General features: G+C 39.3%; 1 protein-coding gene across 8 annotated transcripts in view; it reads right to left on the reverse strand.

Annotated features, from left to right (window-relative positions):
• Window positions 1–15935, reverse strand: part of cenpq (centromere protein Q) — a 75763-nt gene that overhangs the window by 9814 nt on the left and 50014 nt on the right. For all 8 annotated transcript variants that reach the window (XM_051925889.1, XM_051925884.1, XM_051925888.1 and 5 more), the window contains 2 exons: window positions 7306–7374; window positions 6–135 (listed from right to left, as the gene is read on the reverse strand). In XM_051925889.1, the coding sequence (XP_051781849.1) occupies window positions 6–135; window positions 7306–7374 (199 nt within the window). The remainder of the gene's footprint in view (window positions 1–5; window positions 136–7305; window positions 7375–15935) is intronic.

Below are 15935 nucleotides of genomic sequence, written 5' to 3' on the forward strand. Positions count from 1 at the left end.
CTTACCTCTACTGTCTGTAACATTTCCTGAGCAGAATTCAGCTTCTGCTTCTCAAGAAAATACCAATGTCGGGTCTGATTAAGATTTCCCAGGTTATCAGGTGGAACCATCAGCTTTGAGCAAAGATTAAAAAACCTGGAACATAAAAAGCAAAAAAATGATGACACTGATAAAAACAAGCCATCAACTTTTCATTTAACAAACTTCTGAGCAATATTAAATCATTTTGAGATGCTGTTTTTATCCCTATGGAATGGGGTTCTCTTCTTCTCTAGTGTTTTGCCAACTGGACGTTTCTTGGCTTAGTTTACTTTTTCATCTACTAGTATTATTCTCACTAAAGGGACAGAGTGGACTATGGGATTGAGTGAAATTACAAGACAAGAAATTCATGTTTATTTTAAAATATCTCAAAATGAATTTGATATATTTTAAAATGAACAAAAAGTTAAAGATACCTTGAAATATAACTGAAATCTTAAGCATTAAAAAGATCTTGAAATTGTTTTTTGAGATAAATACGTTTTTAGATATCTCAAATTCATTTCATGATATGCTAACATGAGACTCTGCTCCATTCATGATATCTTTAAATGCATTTTCAAGATATCTTCAGATATAATTTGTTATATCTCAGATAGATTTTAAAATATCTTTAAAAAAGACATTATTTCAAGATCTCCCAATAGCATTTTCAGATATCTACAATAAAATTACATTTCCAGATATCTTAAGATAACTTCGTGGCCATTTTTAAATATCTGAAATGCATTTTGAGATTTCTCAAAATAACTTGCTTTGCATTCCAAGATATCTGAACTGACGCTACCCTGTTGTGGTTACGCATTAAAGGAATACAGCACCCAAAATAAGTGATGTGATGGCAGAGAAAAAATTTTAATGTGAAGTTTTTGGACTTCGCAAACAATTCCTGTCTGAATGTAAAAGAGCCGAGATTGCCAGAAATCCATTTCCAGATATCACAAATTAGCTTCTTGTCCATTTTCAGATATGTGAAATGCAGTTCTAGGTATCACAAAATAAAATGACAGAAACTAAATCTGTACAGCAAGGGTCCTTAGTTTTGGTCCTGGAGGGCCACAGAGGCTGCAAGTTTTTGTATAAACTCAGTGCAAGAGGTGAACGGCAGGCAGAGAAGTCGGAACGCAATATGTGCAACAAACTTGGAATAACTACTAAGCAAAGTGTAATATGTTTGCTTTGGTTTTATCTATGACACAAGATCTATGGACATGAATTAAAATGCTATGCATTACATTTTAAGTTGACACGAAAATTGTGTGCTGTAGCAAAGAGCAAAACGATAATTAGGTTAACATGATTTTAATTATGGCATGATAAAACTGCCAAAATTAAATGCTCCACATGCATATGCATTGCAGTTAACATATTGAAATGCATTTATTTTTTGGCATGAATAATTTTCCAAACTCTTGGTCTGTTATAATCTGTCTAATGCATAATGGCTTTCCTGATAGATAGGCAATGCAGCTCTTTAAGCCTTGAACAGCAGGAGTTTTTTTAAATTTTCCTCTCCTCAAGTGGTCATGTGATCATCTGATCTGATCTCCCGTTGTAACCACTAGAAACTTAAAAATAAATTAAATTACTATTAACTAACATTAGTTCTTAAGAACTCTACTATTTCTTTAATTTGTTTAAATTTCTGCTTAGTTTATTTAATTATTATTATTATTGCAATTTATTTATATGTTTTATTAAACTTCTTGTCAAGTACCTTGAGCTACATTTTTGTATGAAACTGTGCTATAGAAAGAAATTTTGTTGTTGCTCATCTGTTGATTTTAGTGAAAATTACTGAAGTTTGCTTCAGCAGGAGTTTGTCAAAATCATGGAAATATTTGGGAACTTCGTTGAACTCTATAAAATGCCTTGACGTCAATAGGGAAACAGGAATTAAACTAGTTTTGAGTGGATTATAATGGTGTATAATGTTATAATGGTGCCATCTATGCTGGAACAATTATTATGGCCAAAAATGTAATCGAGTGTGAGGCAGCAGTGCTAACCACTGTACCAATCTGCCTCAAACAACAAAAGATGTAGACAGAACAATAACCACACACAAAATAAAACTAATGGCCACAAACCTGTAATAAGTAAAAAATTTTTTTTATATTTCTATATATGTACAGTATATATCTACATATATACAGTATATCTATATATATGTATATCTATATAAATATATTTACAGTGGAACCTTGGTTCACGACCATAATTTGTTCCAAAACTCTGGTCGTAAACCGATTTGGTCGTGAACCGAAGCAATTTCCCCCATAGGATTGTATGTAAATACAATTAATCCATTCCAGACTGTATGAACTGTATGTAAATATATATATTTTTTAAATTTTTAAGCACAAATATAGTTAATTATACCATAGAATGCACAGCGTAATAGTAAACTAAATGTAAAAACATTGAATAACACTGAGAAAACCTGAACAACAGAGAAAACTAACACTGCAATAGTTTGCGCTATAGTGCTAGAAACCGCTTGCTAAAAACACTTTTTTTTTTTTTTAATGAGTTTTAAGCACAGGGGAAAAAATGAACATTTGAAAAATCCATAATTTAATGAATCACCAAGAAAAGTAACATTGCAACAATGCAGGCTGAAAACAAAAACAAGCCTTCTCTACCTTATGCGTGCGTCCCTCCCTCTCTCGTGCCTGCGTGTGTGTGTGCGCGTGTGTCTCTCTTTCACGAGCCTGGAGCACCTGTGTGTGTGTCTCTGTAGTACGCCTCTCTCACGCGCGCTCCTATGTGTGTGCGTCTGTCTCTCTCTCGCACTGCCTGTGTGTGTGTGTCACACTCTCTCGCTCTCTGCACAGGGAGAGACTGAACATGTACAAACCGAAAGGGAACCTGGCTTGTTTGTATACCGGGTATGTGGTCGTGAACCGAGGCAAAAGTTTGGTGAACTTTTTGGCCGTAAACCGATTTGTACATGTACCGAGACGTTCGTGAACCGAGGTTCCACTGTATATCTATATATACCTATATAAATATATTTAGATCTATCTATATAGAGATATAGATATCTTTCTATATCTTTGCTCTCACAGAGTTAGAATCTTGAGACACACTTTAGCTGTGCAACAAAGCTCCGATGTGGGACTGGCACATTTCACTGTTTGAAGTAGGAGCATGGAGCAGGACTGTTTTTTTTTTTTGCTTTTAATCTCTGTATAGAAGCTCTGCAGTTTTTTCTTCAATGAAGAAGATACAAACGCATTGTAAAGAGTAATAAATCTTTCATTATTATTTCACTAGGTTATATGTGTTTTCTTTCTTGGGTAGGACGTCTATTTTAAGGCTCCTTTAAGTCCATAGTCACTGCATGCAGTCATATGAAAAGTTTGGGAACCCCTTTCAGCCTGCATAATAATTAACTCTCCTTCCAACAAAAAAAGATAACAGTGGTATGTTTTCATTTTCTAGGAACATCTGGGTACTGAGGTGTTTTCCGAACAAAGATTTTTAGTGACGCAATATTTAGTTGTATGAAATTAAATCAAATGTGAAAAACTGGCTGTGCACAAATGTGGGTCCCCTTGTCATTTTGCTGATTTGAATGCCTGTCACTGCTCAATGCTGATTACTTGTAACACCAAATTGGTTGGATGAGCTCGTTAAGCCTTGAACTTCATAGACCGGTGTGTCCAATCATGAGATATAAAGGTATTTAAGGTGGTCAATTGCAAGTTGTGGTTCCTTCCCTTTGACTCTCCTCTGAAGAGTGACAGCATGGGATCCGCAAAGCAACTCTCCAAAGATCTGAAAACAAAGATTGTTCAGTCTCCTGGTTTAGGGGAAGGCTACACAAAGCCATCTCAGAGGTTTAAACTGTCAGTTTCAACTGTAAGGAATGAAATCAGGAAATGGAAGGCCACAGGCACAGTTGCTGTTAAACCCAGCAGGTCTAGCAGGCCAAGACAAATACAGGAGCGGCATATTCGCAGGATTGTGGGAATAGTTACAGACAACCCACAGATCGCCTCCAAAGACCTGCAAGAACATCTTGCTGCAGATGGTGCATCTGTACATCGTTCTACAATTCAGCACAATTTGCACAAAGAACATGTCATATATTAAAAGGAAGTTGGTACTTTGAAAGCTCAGCCAATGAGAAACAAAAATCCAAAGAATTAAGAGGAGTTCCCAAACTTTTTCATATGACTGTATGCATAATTATGCATACACATTAGTCATGAGGTGCTGGTATACATTGCCAGTGCACAAGGATCAGTGTTATATATCCGTTGGCAGTATTCATAATATTCTTATTATGGTCAGCTAATGGAACCCTCGAATGAAAATACTGCAACATTTTTTTTTTTTTTTTTAAATGCATGCAGGATGGAAGGCTGGAGAACTGATTAGGTTGTGACACTGCACATGCCCAAAGCAGATTGGCAGCAATCTTATAGTACTTTAGGACAAAGGTGCATTATTTACTTTACCAGTATGGAATCATGGCCTGGCTTAGCAAATTGTTGTCAGACACTTATCGCCAGCTAAAAGTCTCAGTTTATCTGAATGGGCCTCCCTTTGGAATGCAGCATCTTCAGCCTTACCTGATCATATGACAAAAGGGACAAAAACTCTCAATAAGGTGTGTAATGGACTTTAGTTAAGAACAAAGGACCACAAATCCAAGATGAGAAACATTGATGGACAGAACTTGGCACCAGTGGTCACCCAAGAGGATGGGCTTATGTGCACCAAAGAAGGCAAAGACCCAACCTCTATTCTTCCCTATAACAACCATGGTAACACACTAAATCAGGGGTCGCCAGCTCTGGTCCTGGAGGACCACCATGACTGTAGGTTTTCATTCTCACCTTCATTTTGTTTTTAACGAGTACCCTGCTTATGCTGCTAATTAACTTCTTGTGAATTCATTTTAATGCACTTGTTTTTTTAAGATTTGTTCCCCTGAATTGCAAAATTCAAACAAAAATGAAATGTGAAGTAAGTGAGCCAACAGAAGACCAACTAAGTCAGGGCCTCAAACTCCAACCAATTTCACTCGAACCAGTTGCTTAATTAGGCACTGATTCTGTTGTTAATTAAACTCGTTCTTTAATTCCTTGGCTTGTAGCTGCTCTCATTGTGGAATAGCAGACATTTCTGAAATTGATGATTTTCTCTTTACTAAGAGCTCTGGTCAAATGTTTTGATGACCTGAGCAGATCGACATTCCCGAGAGCTTCATCTTTCTTTATTTTCAGATATTATATGATGGACAACGGTTGTTTTGGCTCATTTTGTATCTCATTATTGTTTGGCGGCTAATTAAGGAAAAAAGAAACAATTGAGGGGTCTGAGTCTTCAAGAGCAAGTCAGTTAAGAAGTTAATTAGCAGCAAAAACAGGTCACTCATTAAGAAAAGGGTTAGAATGAAAACCTGCAGCCACGATGGTCCTCCAGGACCGGAGCTGGCGACCCCTGCACAAATTAATTGATCTTCTCTCACTACGCTACAACTTGACTTGGCCATAATTTGGATGTTCATAGGCAGAAACCAAAGCTGAGAAGGTGAGGCTGCAACAGAGGACGAAGCGATCCTTTTACTCCAGAGGGCAACCGTGCTGGACCGAAAAGGTGTTGGGTTTGGATGCCATTAGTCCAACCTTGCTGAGAGAGAGAGACTGAATGTAAAACATACGTTCACCTTGATAAAAACAGTCAACTGGCTGATCACCAGTTGACTTGGCAGGCACAACTTTGCCAGCATCCAAGGACACTTTGTGTAAAGCCCTCGAAGAGAAAACTGCAGTACCGCCTGCAACCAGAAGGTATGGACAAAGGCAGTGAAGGAGACCTCCTGAACAAGGCAAAGAAAGTGTACTGAAAAATCCTTCCATGTGTCTGGAGAAAGGCGACCAGGAAATAAACCTAGTAGCACTCTGAGAACTATTAATTGCATTTTAATAGATTGTACATTAACTGGCTCTGTCCTATGGTATTGGCATTAACTGTAAAGAAAGAACATCTTGTGAAGAATAAGTTCGGGTATTATATGTTTCTCACCCTAAATCCAAAAGGAAAGCGCAAAGCAGCACCTCACACACACACATGCACGCACTCACACATAGTGAGAGAGAGAAACCTCGGTATGGTGGGTGGGTGGGGTTGTCCCTGAGCCAGGGCAAATGCTAGCTGCTGTGAGCAAATGAATGTCACTTGCTGGCAATAGAAACTTCATAACAAGCCAGAGAATTTATTAATTTTAACCTCATGAATTGAAAATTCTGGATTCATACGTTAGGTGCGTTTTCCTGTAAGAGATCAAAGTTTCCTCCAAGACAAGAGACAGAATTGATAAATATGTGAATTTTTCTATGGAACAGAAAAAGTTAAACTAAGCTTTCATAATTTTATGTTTTGTGTTGTTTGTGTCTTTGTCTCTAAAGACATACATTTGCATATATCCATCTTCTATTATCCTTATACTATAAAAAATAAATTGTATTACTTTGCTTATTTCAACAACAACATCTGGGTTATTTGTAGTACTAGGGTGTTGTACAATGCTAGCCATTATGAATGTAGTGAGAAGTCAAGCAAAAGGACCCCTTTTATCGGCTAACTAAAAAAATTACAATATGCAAGCTTTCGAGGCAACTCAGGTGCCTTCTTCAGGCAAAGCAAGTCTCTGGCCATGTTTCAAATTGCAACAGAGAAAGTGAAAGTGTTAATGTAGACTCTGGACGATTTCTGAAACTTGCTCATAAACTGTACAGATCTCTTAATATTTCTGGTATCCTGGCCGAAATGTGAAACAAACATCCCCATTCACTGCATTCACTTACCCGGGGTGGGTATTTTATTGATTATTAATCAATCAAAATATCCTACAGTACACGTGCTGCATGGAAGTTCTGTGCATGGTGGCTATGGCTTTGTTATGTCACACTGACCTTGCAAAGCATCATGGGGATACTGGTAAGCAGGTCGCAAGACAAAATTCCAGGAAAATATTTGGCAAACAAGGCCACTGGCGAATTGAACCTATTCTCTGTGCAAAAACACTTTGGCAAATTTCACTGATCAGTGCTGGTGAAAAGTTACCACAGCTCTCACTACATCTCAGGTGATGTGGCAGAAGACTGCATGCTCAATCCTGGCCAATGAATCTCTCGTACACTCTAATCTGGCTTCAAATGTCACTGCAACAAATAGAGAAGCTGTAATAAACCCCCCCAATAACAATGAACGCCAAGCATGTTCAATATCCAGTTAGTATTTTACCTGTCTTTCATGATTCTGAAATGCTCCTGCACTTCTGTTGCATTCTTCTGATTCCCAACAATAACTGAGCTAGAAGGGGAGAAAAAGCAATATGTAAAAAAAGATTTTATAATTTAAAATGCTAATCAGATACATGAGCTATGTATGTCATGACTGTCTATAAGAAATCTATTTTTTGCAGACTCTGCTTCATACTAACAACATATGCAACATTAACCATTAAAGTTGAATTTAGATTTCAGCTATGTATATCAAACTATTATTCAAATGAAATCTGCTTTCTGGCAGAGTAAATGACAGCACATTCATTCGATACATAGTACTAGTGATGGGCGGAATGAAGCCTCACAAAGCATTAAAACGTTTGAAGCAATTGTGTTGGAAATCGTATAGAAGCTTGGAAGCATTTGACACTCACCTCTCTAGTGACACCTCCTGGCCAGTTTCTTTAACGTTACACAAACTCATGCTCAACTTCAATGACGTCTGCTAAAACTCTATTGCTTTTACTTTATCGCTGCTACAGACTGGCAATGAAGAGAAGGGCTCGTCAGCGGCTTCCAGTGTCTGATGTCTAATATAAATATATCCATCCATCCATTATCCAAACTACATCCATCCTATATCCTAACTACAGGGTCACGGGGGTCTGCTGGAGCCAATCCCAGCCAACACAGGGTGCTAGGTAGGAAACAAACCCTGGGTAGGGTGCCAGCCCACCGCAGGGCTTATCTATATATATAATTCACTAAGCCAGAAGACAAATAGCCGACCATGGAAAGCACGCCGGAAGGGGCGTGGATTCACTAAACGGCCGACAAGTAAGACGCCAATGGCGCACGCAGGAAGGAGCCACGCCCACCAACTCTTAGACCATTGGATACGACGAATCACAGAGCCACGCCCACCAATTCGGACGCGACGCCAAGGGAAACATACCGTCATTTCTGTTTGTCTGTGCCACAGTACACTTGCAGCTCTGAGCCACGTTGACTTTTCATTAGTCAACCTCAGTGGAACCTTGGTTCACACAGAGGCAGCACCAGAGAGAGACAGAGGCACACACAGGCAGCGCGATAGAGAGAGCCGCGCACACACAGGCAGCGCCAGAGAGACAGAGGGGCGCGCACACACAGGCACACACACACACAGAGAGGCAACGCCAGAGAGAGACATAGGAAGCAGTCTTTAAAAGCCAATAAGCCCTGTGCCTCTTTTTCATTAGCGTCTCACCTGCTTCAGGCCCTGCAACAGTCGAGACGCTCTCTCTGCAGCTGACCTTCTCTGTGCCTGACTCCACTACTGTCAGTCGCCCGATTAAAAATGGCCTTTTGAAGGGGAGCTATGGACCCGCTATACCACAGGAACACATTGCCTTCGAGCCTGCTCTCGCTCACTGTAACGTACTGGCTTGCTCTCTCTCTCTCTCCTCACTCGCTCACACACTACACAGGGAGAAATGCCCGAAGCAGAGAGACAGAGGGGGTGGGAGCTCGTGTGCTGCTGAGAGAGGGGGAGAGAGAGAGAGAGAGAGAGGGGGGGGGGGGGGGTGGGGAGGCTCGTGTGCTGCAGAGAGAGAGAGAGAGAGGGGGAGGAGCTGGGGAGGCTCACGTGCAGCTGGGAGAGAGAGAGCGAGCGACACACACGCATACAGGCGCAGGAGAGAGAGAGAGCGCTGGACGCATAAGAATACTTCATTACATTGATATACCGGTGTTTTCAGTATTCAAAGCGCTATCCACACAGGGAGAAACCGGGAAGCGAACCCAAAATCTTCCACAGTCTCCTTACTGCAAAACAGCAGCACTACCATTGCACTACAAGACAGTTAAAGAATGCACCGGCCTCGATTTTGTTTTCACTTCTGTTTACAGCGATCGGATCGTAGCGTGCATTGTTGCAATGTTACTTTTCTTGGTGGCTTATTACATTACGGATGTTTCACATGTTCATTTTTTTCCCTGTGCTTAAGACATTAAAAAAGTGTTTCTCAACTGTGACTCCGGAACAACTCAGTGCGCAAGCTATATTAAGCGTCAACAACGAAGACTCGCTACACCTTAATGAACAAGTACTGACACTTATCCCTACCGACGAAGTAACTTTCACCAGTGTGGCCTCCATCGTCACAGACGATCCCGCTTTCAGTCACGGACAATTGTATGTTGCTCTCTGCAGAGGTCCATCTTTTCATTCACTCACAGTGGTATCCACAAACCCACCCCATTTGGACAACTGTGTCGTTCAGCAAGTGTTCACCCATTAATACATAATTATGCGGCGTATGTTACGCCGCGGGTTGGCTAGTATTATATTATATACATATATATATATATATATATATATATACATATATACACACACACACACACACACACACACACATACATAAATATATATAACTAACGCTGACATTCAGAATGTACTATACGATAGCAGGAGTTAAACGAAATGAGACGTCTCACTCATGGATCCCCGGCTCTTACAATGAATATTCACTTTTACAAGGCATCATTACTATTGCTTCTGTTATTGGTATTATTAGTATTAACCCTCATCTTTTCTTGAGATCACATTTAATAGCCCGACGTGTGGTGTTCCACGGCCCTAATGTTGTAGTTTAAAAAAAAAAAAAAAAAAAAAATTGAAAATGAGCCTTGTTATTTATCCTTAAATGTTTTCTTTGTTCTGACTTAATTAAAACGGAGTAGACAGAAAATAAAGGTTTATCCCTGTACTTTGCCATAATATAAATAAGCACATTTGAGAAAGAGAAGATGAAATCCTTACATCACAGATGTTATTATTCAATCAAGTATTGAGATATTTCATTTCTTAATAGTTTACAATAATTTTGTGGAGCACAAAAGTAACAAGTTCGCTACGAAGAAAAGACGCCGTCACAGTTGATTGTGGCTCAACTGACTAAGGTGCTTGCTTTTCAAATTCTGAGCATAGTACAAGCCCGAGTACGATCCGAATTAAAAAGTCACTAAAATGAATAACAATATAAAAAACGATCAGGAATGAAATCTTTATAACAAAATTGAACTAAATAATTTTGAGAGATACTGTGGAATCTTAAAAAGGCGGTTCATGCTAGAAAACCCTGAAATAAAGCTGAATTACAACAATTTTGCAAAGATGAGTGGGCCAAAATTCCTCCAGAGCGCTGTAAAAGACTCATTGCAAGTTATCGCAAACGCTTGATTGCAGTTATTGCTGCTAAGGGTGGCCCAACCAGTTATTAGGTTCAGGGGGCAATTACTTTTTCACACAGGGCCATGTAGGTTTGGATTTTTTTTTTCTCCCTAAATAATAAAAACCACCATTTACAAACTGCATTTTGTGTTTACTTGTGTTATATTTGACTAATGGTTAAATGTGTTTGATGATCAGAAACATTTTGTGTGACAAACATGCAAAAGAATAAGAAATCAGGAAGGGGGCAAATAGTTTTTCACACCACTGTATATATATCAACTTTTTATTTATTAAAAAAAATTTATATATATATATATATATATATATATATATAGTAAATTGTGCAACCTTTTTATGCAACGCTTAATTTTGTTCAAAACCGTACGTCATATTGTATACATCTATAAATATTTTTTCATCTTCATTAGGAGATTACAACAATGATACTCGTGTCAATTAGACCAATTTAACGTGCATATGTCAAACAACATATATTGTCTCCATCCGCTGCGGTAAGAACAGTAGTAGTAGTTCAGTTGTGCGGAGCTGTCAAAATATATTTCGACAGTGTATTTTAATCAGAACTGCTATGAACATATTACCCATATAGATATGTAACGTTTGGTGAGAATAAATAAAAAAGTAACAACACATAATAGTTGAGTTTTGTTAATTATAAACAATGCAACCTATCGTTTATCTGAAATGTTCTACTTTGTATTTTTACATTTAGCATTGGAATGCTTCAGTATACAGTCAATTTATTCCACTTCTGAAGGTGTACATTGTTGGTATTCTCCATTGCATTTGCCCCCCAGTGTAACGTGTGCCAGTGTACCTGAGGGGCGTCAGACGAGCTCACGTAATGGGAGACAAGACACCCCCTCACCCAGATGCCATGCAGGCTCTTCTCATAAATATTCCTATCTAGTGCTTTTTCTCATTCCTGCCAGTTTACTACTATTATTATTATTATTGAACACGTATATGTAGAGGAAATGTGTGTCTTATTTTATGTGTATGACAGGAAGGACAGTAAAGCCTTGAATGAAAGTCAGTGTTGACGCTTTGGGTAACAACACAGGTAAGGTGCAGGGAACGCTAAATGTGTCAGTGACTGCGGGGGATTGTGTAACTGGAAGATGGCTTAAGAATACAGAAACGACAAAAGCTTACTCTTTCAATAATTCTATTTACATCAATAATTTATTTTGTTGTGCTGCAGTTCGGAAAACTACTTATTTACCTCCCACTGCAGCCTTTGATAAGATGCATTCATAAGGAATAGATGTTGCTGACAAAGTCAGGTGCTTTTTTGAAAGTTTGGCTCCAGATGTGCATATCCAGCTGTTCATTCCTGTCAGTACTCAAGTGATCTTTATGTTCACCTCTGGATGAATTCACAAGGTTTCTTTTCAACTTTTTTGTCTCATTAATGCAGAAATCCTGAGCTTTCCGTAAATTGTAGAAGACACTGTTGATGGCGCGGATTCTGTTTTAAAGACCATTGTGATTAGTTATGCAGCACACGCTTTTACTTACATTGCTTTTTGGAAATCAATAATACAAATCAGCTACAGATCTGGGAATCACTGAATAGTAAAAACATTTAATGAGGAGTGTCTTGCGCATATACTGGCGTAATGATAACGTCGGCTTTAGTGAAGTGTTTCTTAGCCTCTCTGATATGATTGACATGGAACAGAATAGATTCTGGATTGTTATAATAGATGCTGCCTTATGCAAAATATGATCATCAATTTCTTACAGGTGGAGGTGATTCCACACCAAGAAACAAGGTGCCCCATGTTAATCGTTCATAATGTCTCCTATACGTATTTGTAAACTTACAGACAAGTACTACATAACTTTTTACTTTTTAACAAATCCTTTTTTTGAAACTTTGGGCATGGAGCATACACAAGCCCCAATTAGGATTTGAACTCGCGTCAGCACACCTTACCGATGCAGCAGAGACAACTGCTTTTACTGTTTGAGCCAAAGAAGTTCAGCGGACGAGTGAGTGACCGAATTGGCTGCCAACTACGCAGATATCAACAACGTCATTATGCTAAAAAAACCATGTGACGGGCGCATTTGAAACAAGCCTCGAAGCGGCGCTTCGAGCACTAGCGCTCTGAAAGCTCAACACAGTGTCGACACGTCAGTATCGAGCAGCCCATCATTACATAGTACTATTGTCTTAATGAACTCGGCCACCGTTTCACTGCTGTCGGATCTGCCTTTGGTTCAAGAATTGGCAAGTTCTCTACATGTTCTTGGACATTTTCTTGTTAGAACTATAACATTCATGCACAGTCTAACAAATGCCACCATGTGGGAAAATCTGAACATCACTCAGTTATTTATGATTGGCAATGGGTGGCATGTTACATATTGGTAGTCCTGCTGCCTCTCAACATGGAGACCCAAGAACATGGAGTTTGCATATTCTTGACATGTCTGAGAGGATTTTCCACCGAGTGCTTCAGTTTCCTCCCACAGTCTGAAGACATGCAGGTTTGGTGGATGCAGAGGAGCGAAGTATGTGTTCACCCTGCAATGGACCAGTGCCTTGTCCAGATGTTGTTCATGCCTTGTGCCCAATGCTTGTTGGGATAGGCTCCAGCTTCTCTACAAACCTGCTCTCAATAAGTGGGTTAAAAAGATGACTAAAGGTCAGTTACTCAATTCAGAGTTAGTTTCAACTTTAATTGATAAATTCATGTGTTATGTATCTTGAGGACTTTTTCTTTCATACTTTAGTAAAGAAGGAAAAAAACTGGTATGCAATAGTCCATCCAGTACTTCCTAAAGTATCACTAAAGTGTAATTTACATGGAAGTCACTCAATAGTAGATTTCACAACATAATACAACCAACTGTGCATTAATATTCAATCAATTAACATATACAATGTTTATTACGTATATGAATACATGTAGAGTAAAACAAACAGGAAGATGAATCAAGTGAACAACTAAAGTTTCAAATTAAATATTACAGGGTCAAATGAAGTAAATAAGCTGCAAAAACAGATTGATTGGTACAGAGGTGTGTTGAAGCCTCAGTGCACATCCACCTTTACTGATCTACTGTGGCGACTGTTTGTGTTCATTTCTTTCTCTTCACCATACAGCATGTGCACTAGTAGGGCAAACAGGCTGTCAGTTATTTTCACTTAGAAATTTGATTGTATGTGTGCTACTATAAAATAAAACACATCTGTGTGTCCAGTCACTCAGAGTAATCCGATTGGTTAGTCTGTCTTTGGCGAGGCAACAAAAGAGAAGGTGTAAGCCCTCCAGTGGTTCAAGTCCTATCTAACTGATAGGCAAGAGTTTGTTAGTCTTGGCAACAGCAGATCCAGCTCAGCGCCAGTCACACAAGGAGCTCCTCAGGGCTCTGTCCTCGGCCCTCTGCTTTTCTGTATTTATATGCTTCCCCTTGGCCATATTATTTGTAACTTTGGATTGGGTTATCATTTTTATGCAGATGATACTCAACTTTACTTCAATGTTAAAAGTGGAACTTCGTCAGAGCTTTCTCAGCTCACAACCTACCTTAGTGAAATTAAAACCTGGATGGAACAGAACTCTTTAAAATTAAATTGCAATAAAACTCCTGTAAATTGGGACTAAAATGCAACTTTAATAAAATGAGCTCCTTCCCAGACCATCTTGGCGGTGATCTCATCAGACCTGCCTCTACTGCAAAGAATCTTGGTGTCATTTTTGATTCCTCCCTCTCTTATTCCGCCCACATAAATCACATTAAGAAACTTTCTTACTTTCACCTCCGTAACATATCCTGTGTTCGCTCCTTCCTCTCTTTCTTTAATGCTGAGAAACTTGTCCATGCTTTTATCACATCCCGCATCGATTATTGTAATTCCCTACTGGCAGGTGCCCCTTCTAATCTTATATCACAGCTCCAGCTTATTCAAAACTCGGCTGCAAGAGTCCTTACTCGAACCAGCAGCAGCGAGCACATCACACCCATCCTGCTCCATCTTAACTGGCTCCCTGTGTCTTACAGAATCGAATATAAAATCCTACTAATAACATACAAAGCCTTAAATAACCTCGTGCCAAACTACATCAGTGACCTTCTCCATCACTATGTGCCTGTCTGCCCACTAAGGTCCTCTGATTCTGGTAATCTTGTTGTGCCCCTCACTAATTGACACTACATGGGTGACAGCAGGGCCTTCAGCTGTATAGCGCCCAGACTCTGGAATGACCTACCAAAATTAATCAGGTCAGCTGATTCCATGAATTGTTTTAAAGAACAACTCAAAACTCATCTGTTCAGGAAGGCTTTTAGCTCGACTTGACTTTATTACCCTTCTCTCAGTTTACCTTTATGTCAAGATGCTCATGTAACCTCTGTATGTGTGTGCGCTAGACAATCAATTATGTTGTCTGTTTTTTCTTTCTTTCTCTGAATTCACTGTCGTAATCTTCTTTATTTATCTAGTTTGTACAATGCTATATACTGTATACCCTGCCATTCTTTCTTATATTCTGTAAGTGCCTCGAGCATGGGAAAGGCACTATATAAATAAAATGTATTATCATCATTATTAAGTGTGAGATGCACAGGGAAAAGTAAAGGCACATACTAAGAGAGTGAAAAAACGGACAGGAGGTGAGAAAAGCGCCTCAAAAATAACGAGTCTGACAAATAGGCTTTATGGGAACATATGCTTGAGAGAGGTGTGTCCAGCAGGGGGTGTTAGCTCCCTGGGAATCAGTTTTGTAATTGCAGCGTGTTACGTAATTCGAAACTATAAAAAGAAGATACCTTCCCTTAGAGATACGCCGGTAAGAAATCACGTAGGAGAAGTAACTTAGTTTTGTTTAATGTCGGCTTATGCTGCATAACAGACGAAGGAAGCCAGTGGTAAAGCCCAGTTCGGGTGTGGGGGCCCGATGTGTAGAGTCTGCCATTTTTGTCACTGCAGTGGAAGGAATTTCAGGATCGGATGACGTAATTTCCCATCCGTATATCGGCTTCAAAGGTGTGCTTGGGCGTTTTCCAAGGCTTTATACTGTTTTCTCCACGTGCAGGCCCCCAGTTAGGTGAGCATGCATTCCAAACAAGGCAACGAAGATACAGTTTCATGCCGACTTTGACAGACAAAAAAAAATATTATACAACAGCCCTCAGTCTGACTGCACGTTTTCCAGTTGTCTCCATCTGTCTTATATTATAATGCTTGCCTAGCAGTTCAATATGGTGAACCCCCGTGCTAGTGCTAAATCTGTCTCTGTGTCAACTGTGCATGTGAGTAAAAAAAGGCAGATTTATAAGATATATTTGCACAGAGCACAGTGACATATTAAACGTATGCTTATTACAAGAGTGAGCGCCCGTGAAGAGACATCAAGACACATGCAACGACAGAAAAAAAGGTGCTGAAA

This window comes from Erpetoichthys calabaricus, chromosome 4 (genome assembly GCF_900747795.2).
Source record: "Erpetoichthys calabaricus chromosome 4, fErpCal1.3, whole genome shotgun sequence".
Classification (NCBI taxonomy): domain Eukaryota; kingdom Metazoa; phylum Chordata; class Cladistia; order Polypteriformes; family Polypteridae; genus Erpetoichthys; species Erpetoichthys calabaricus.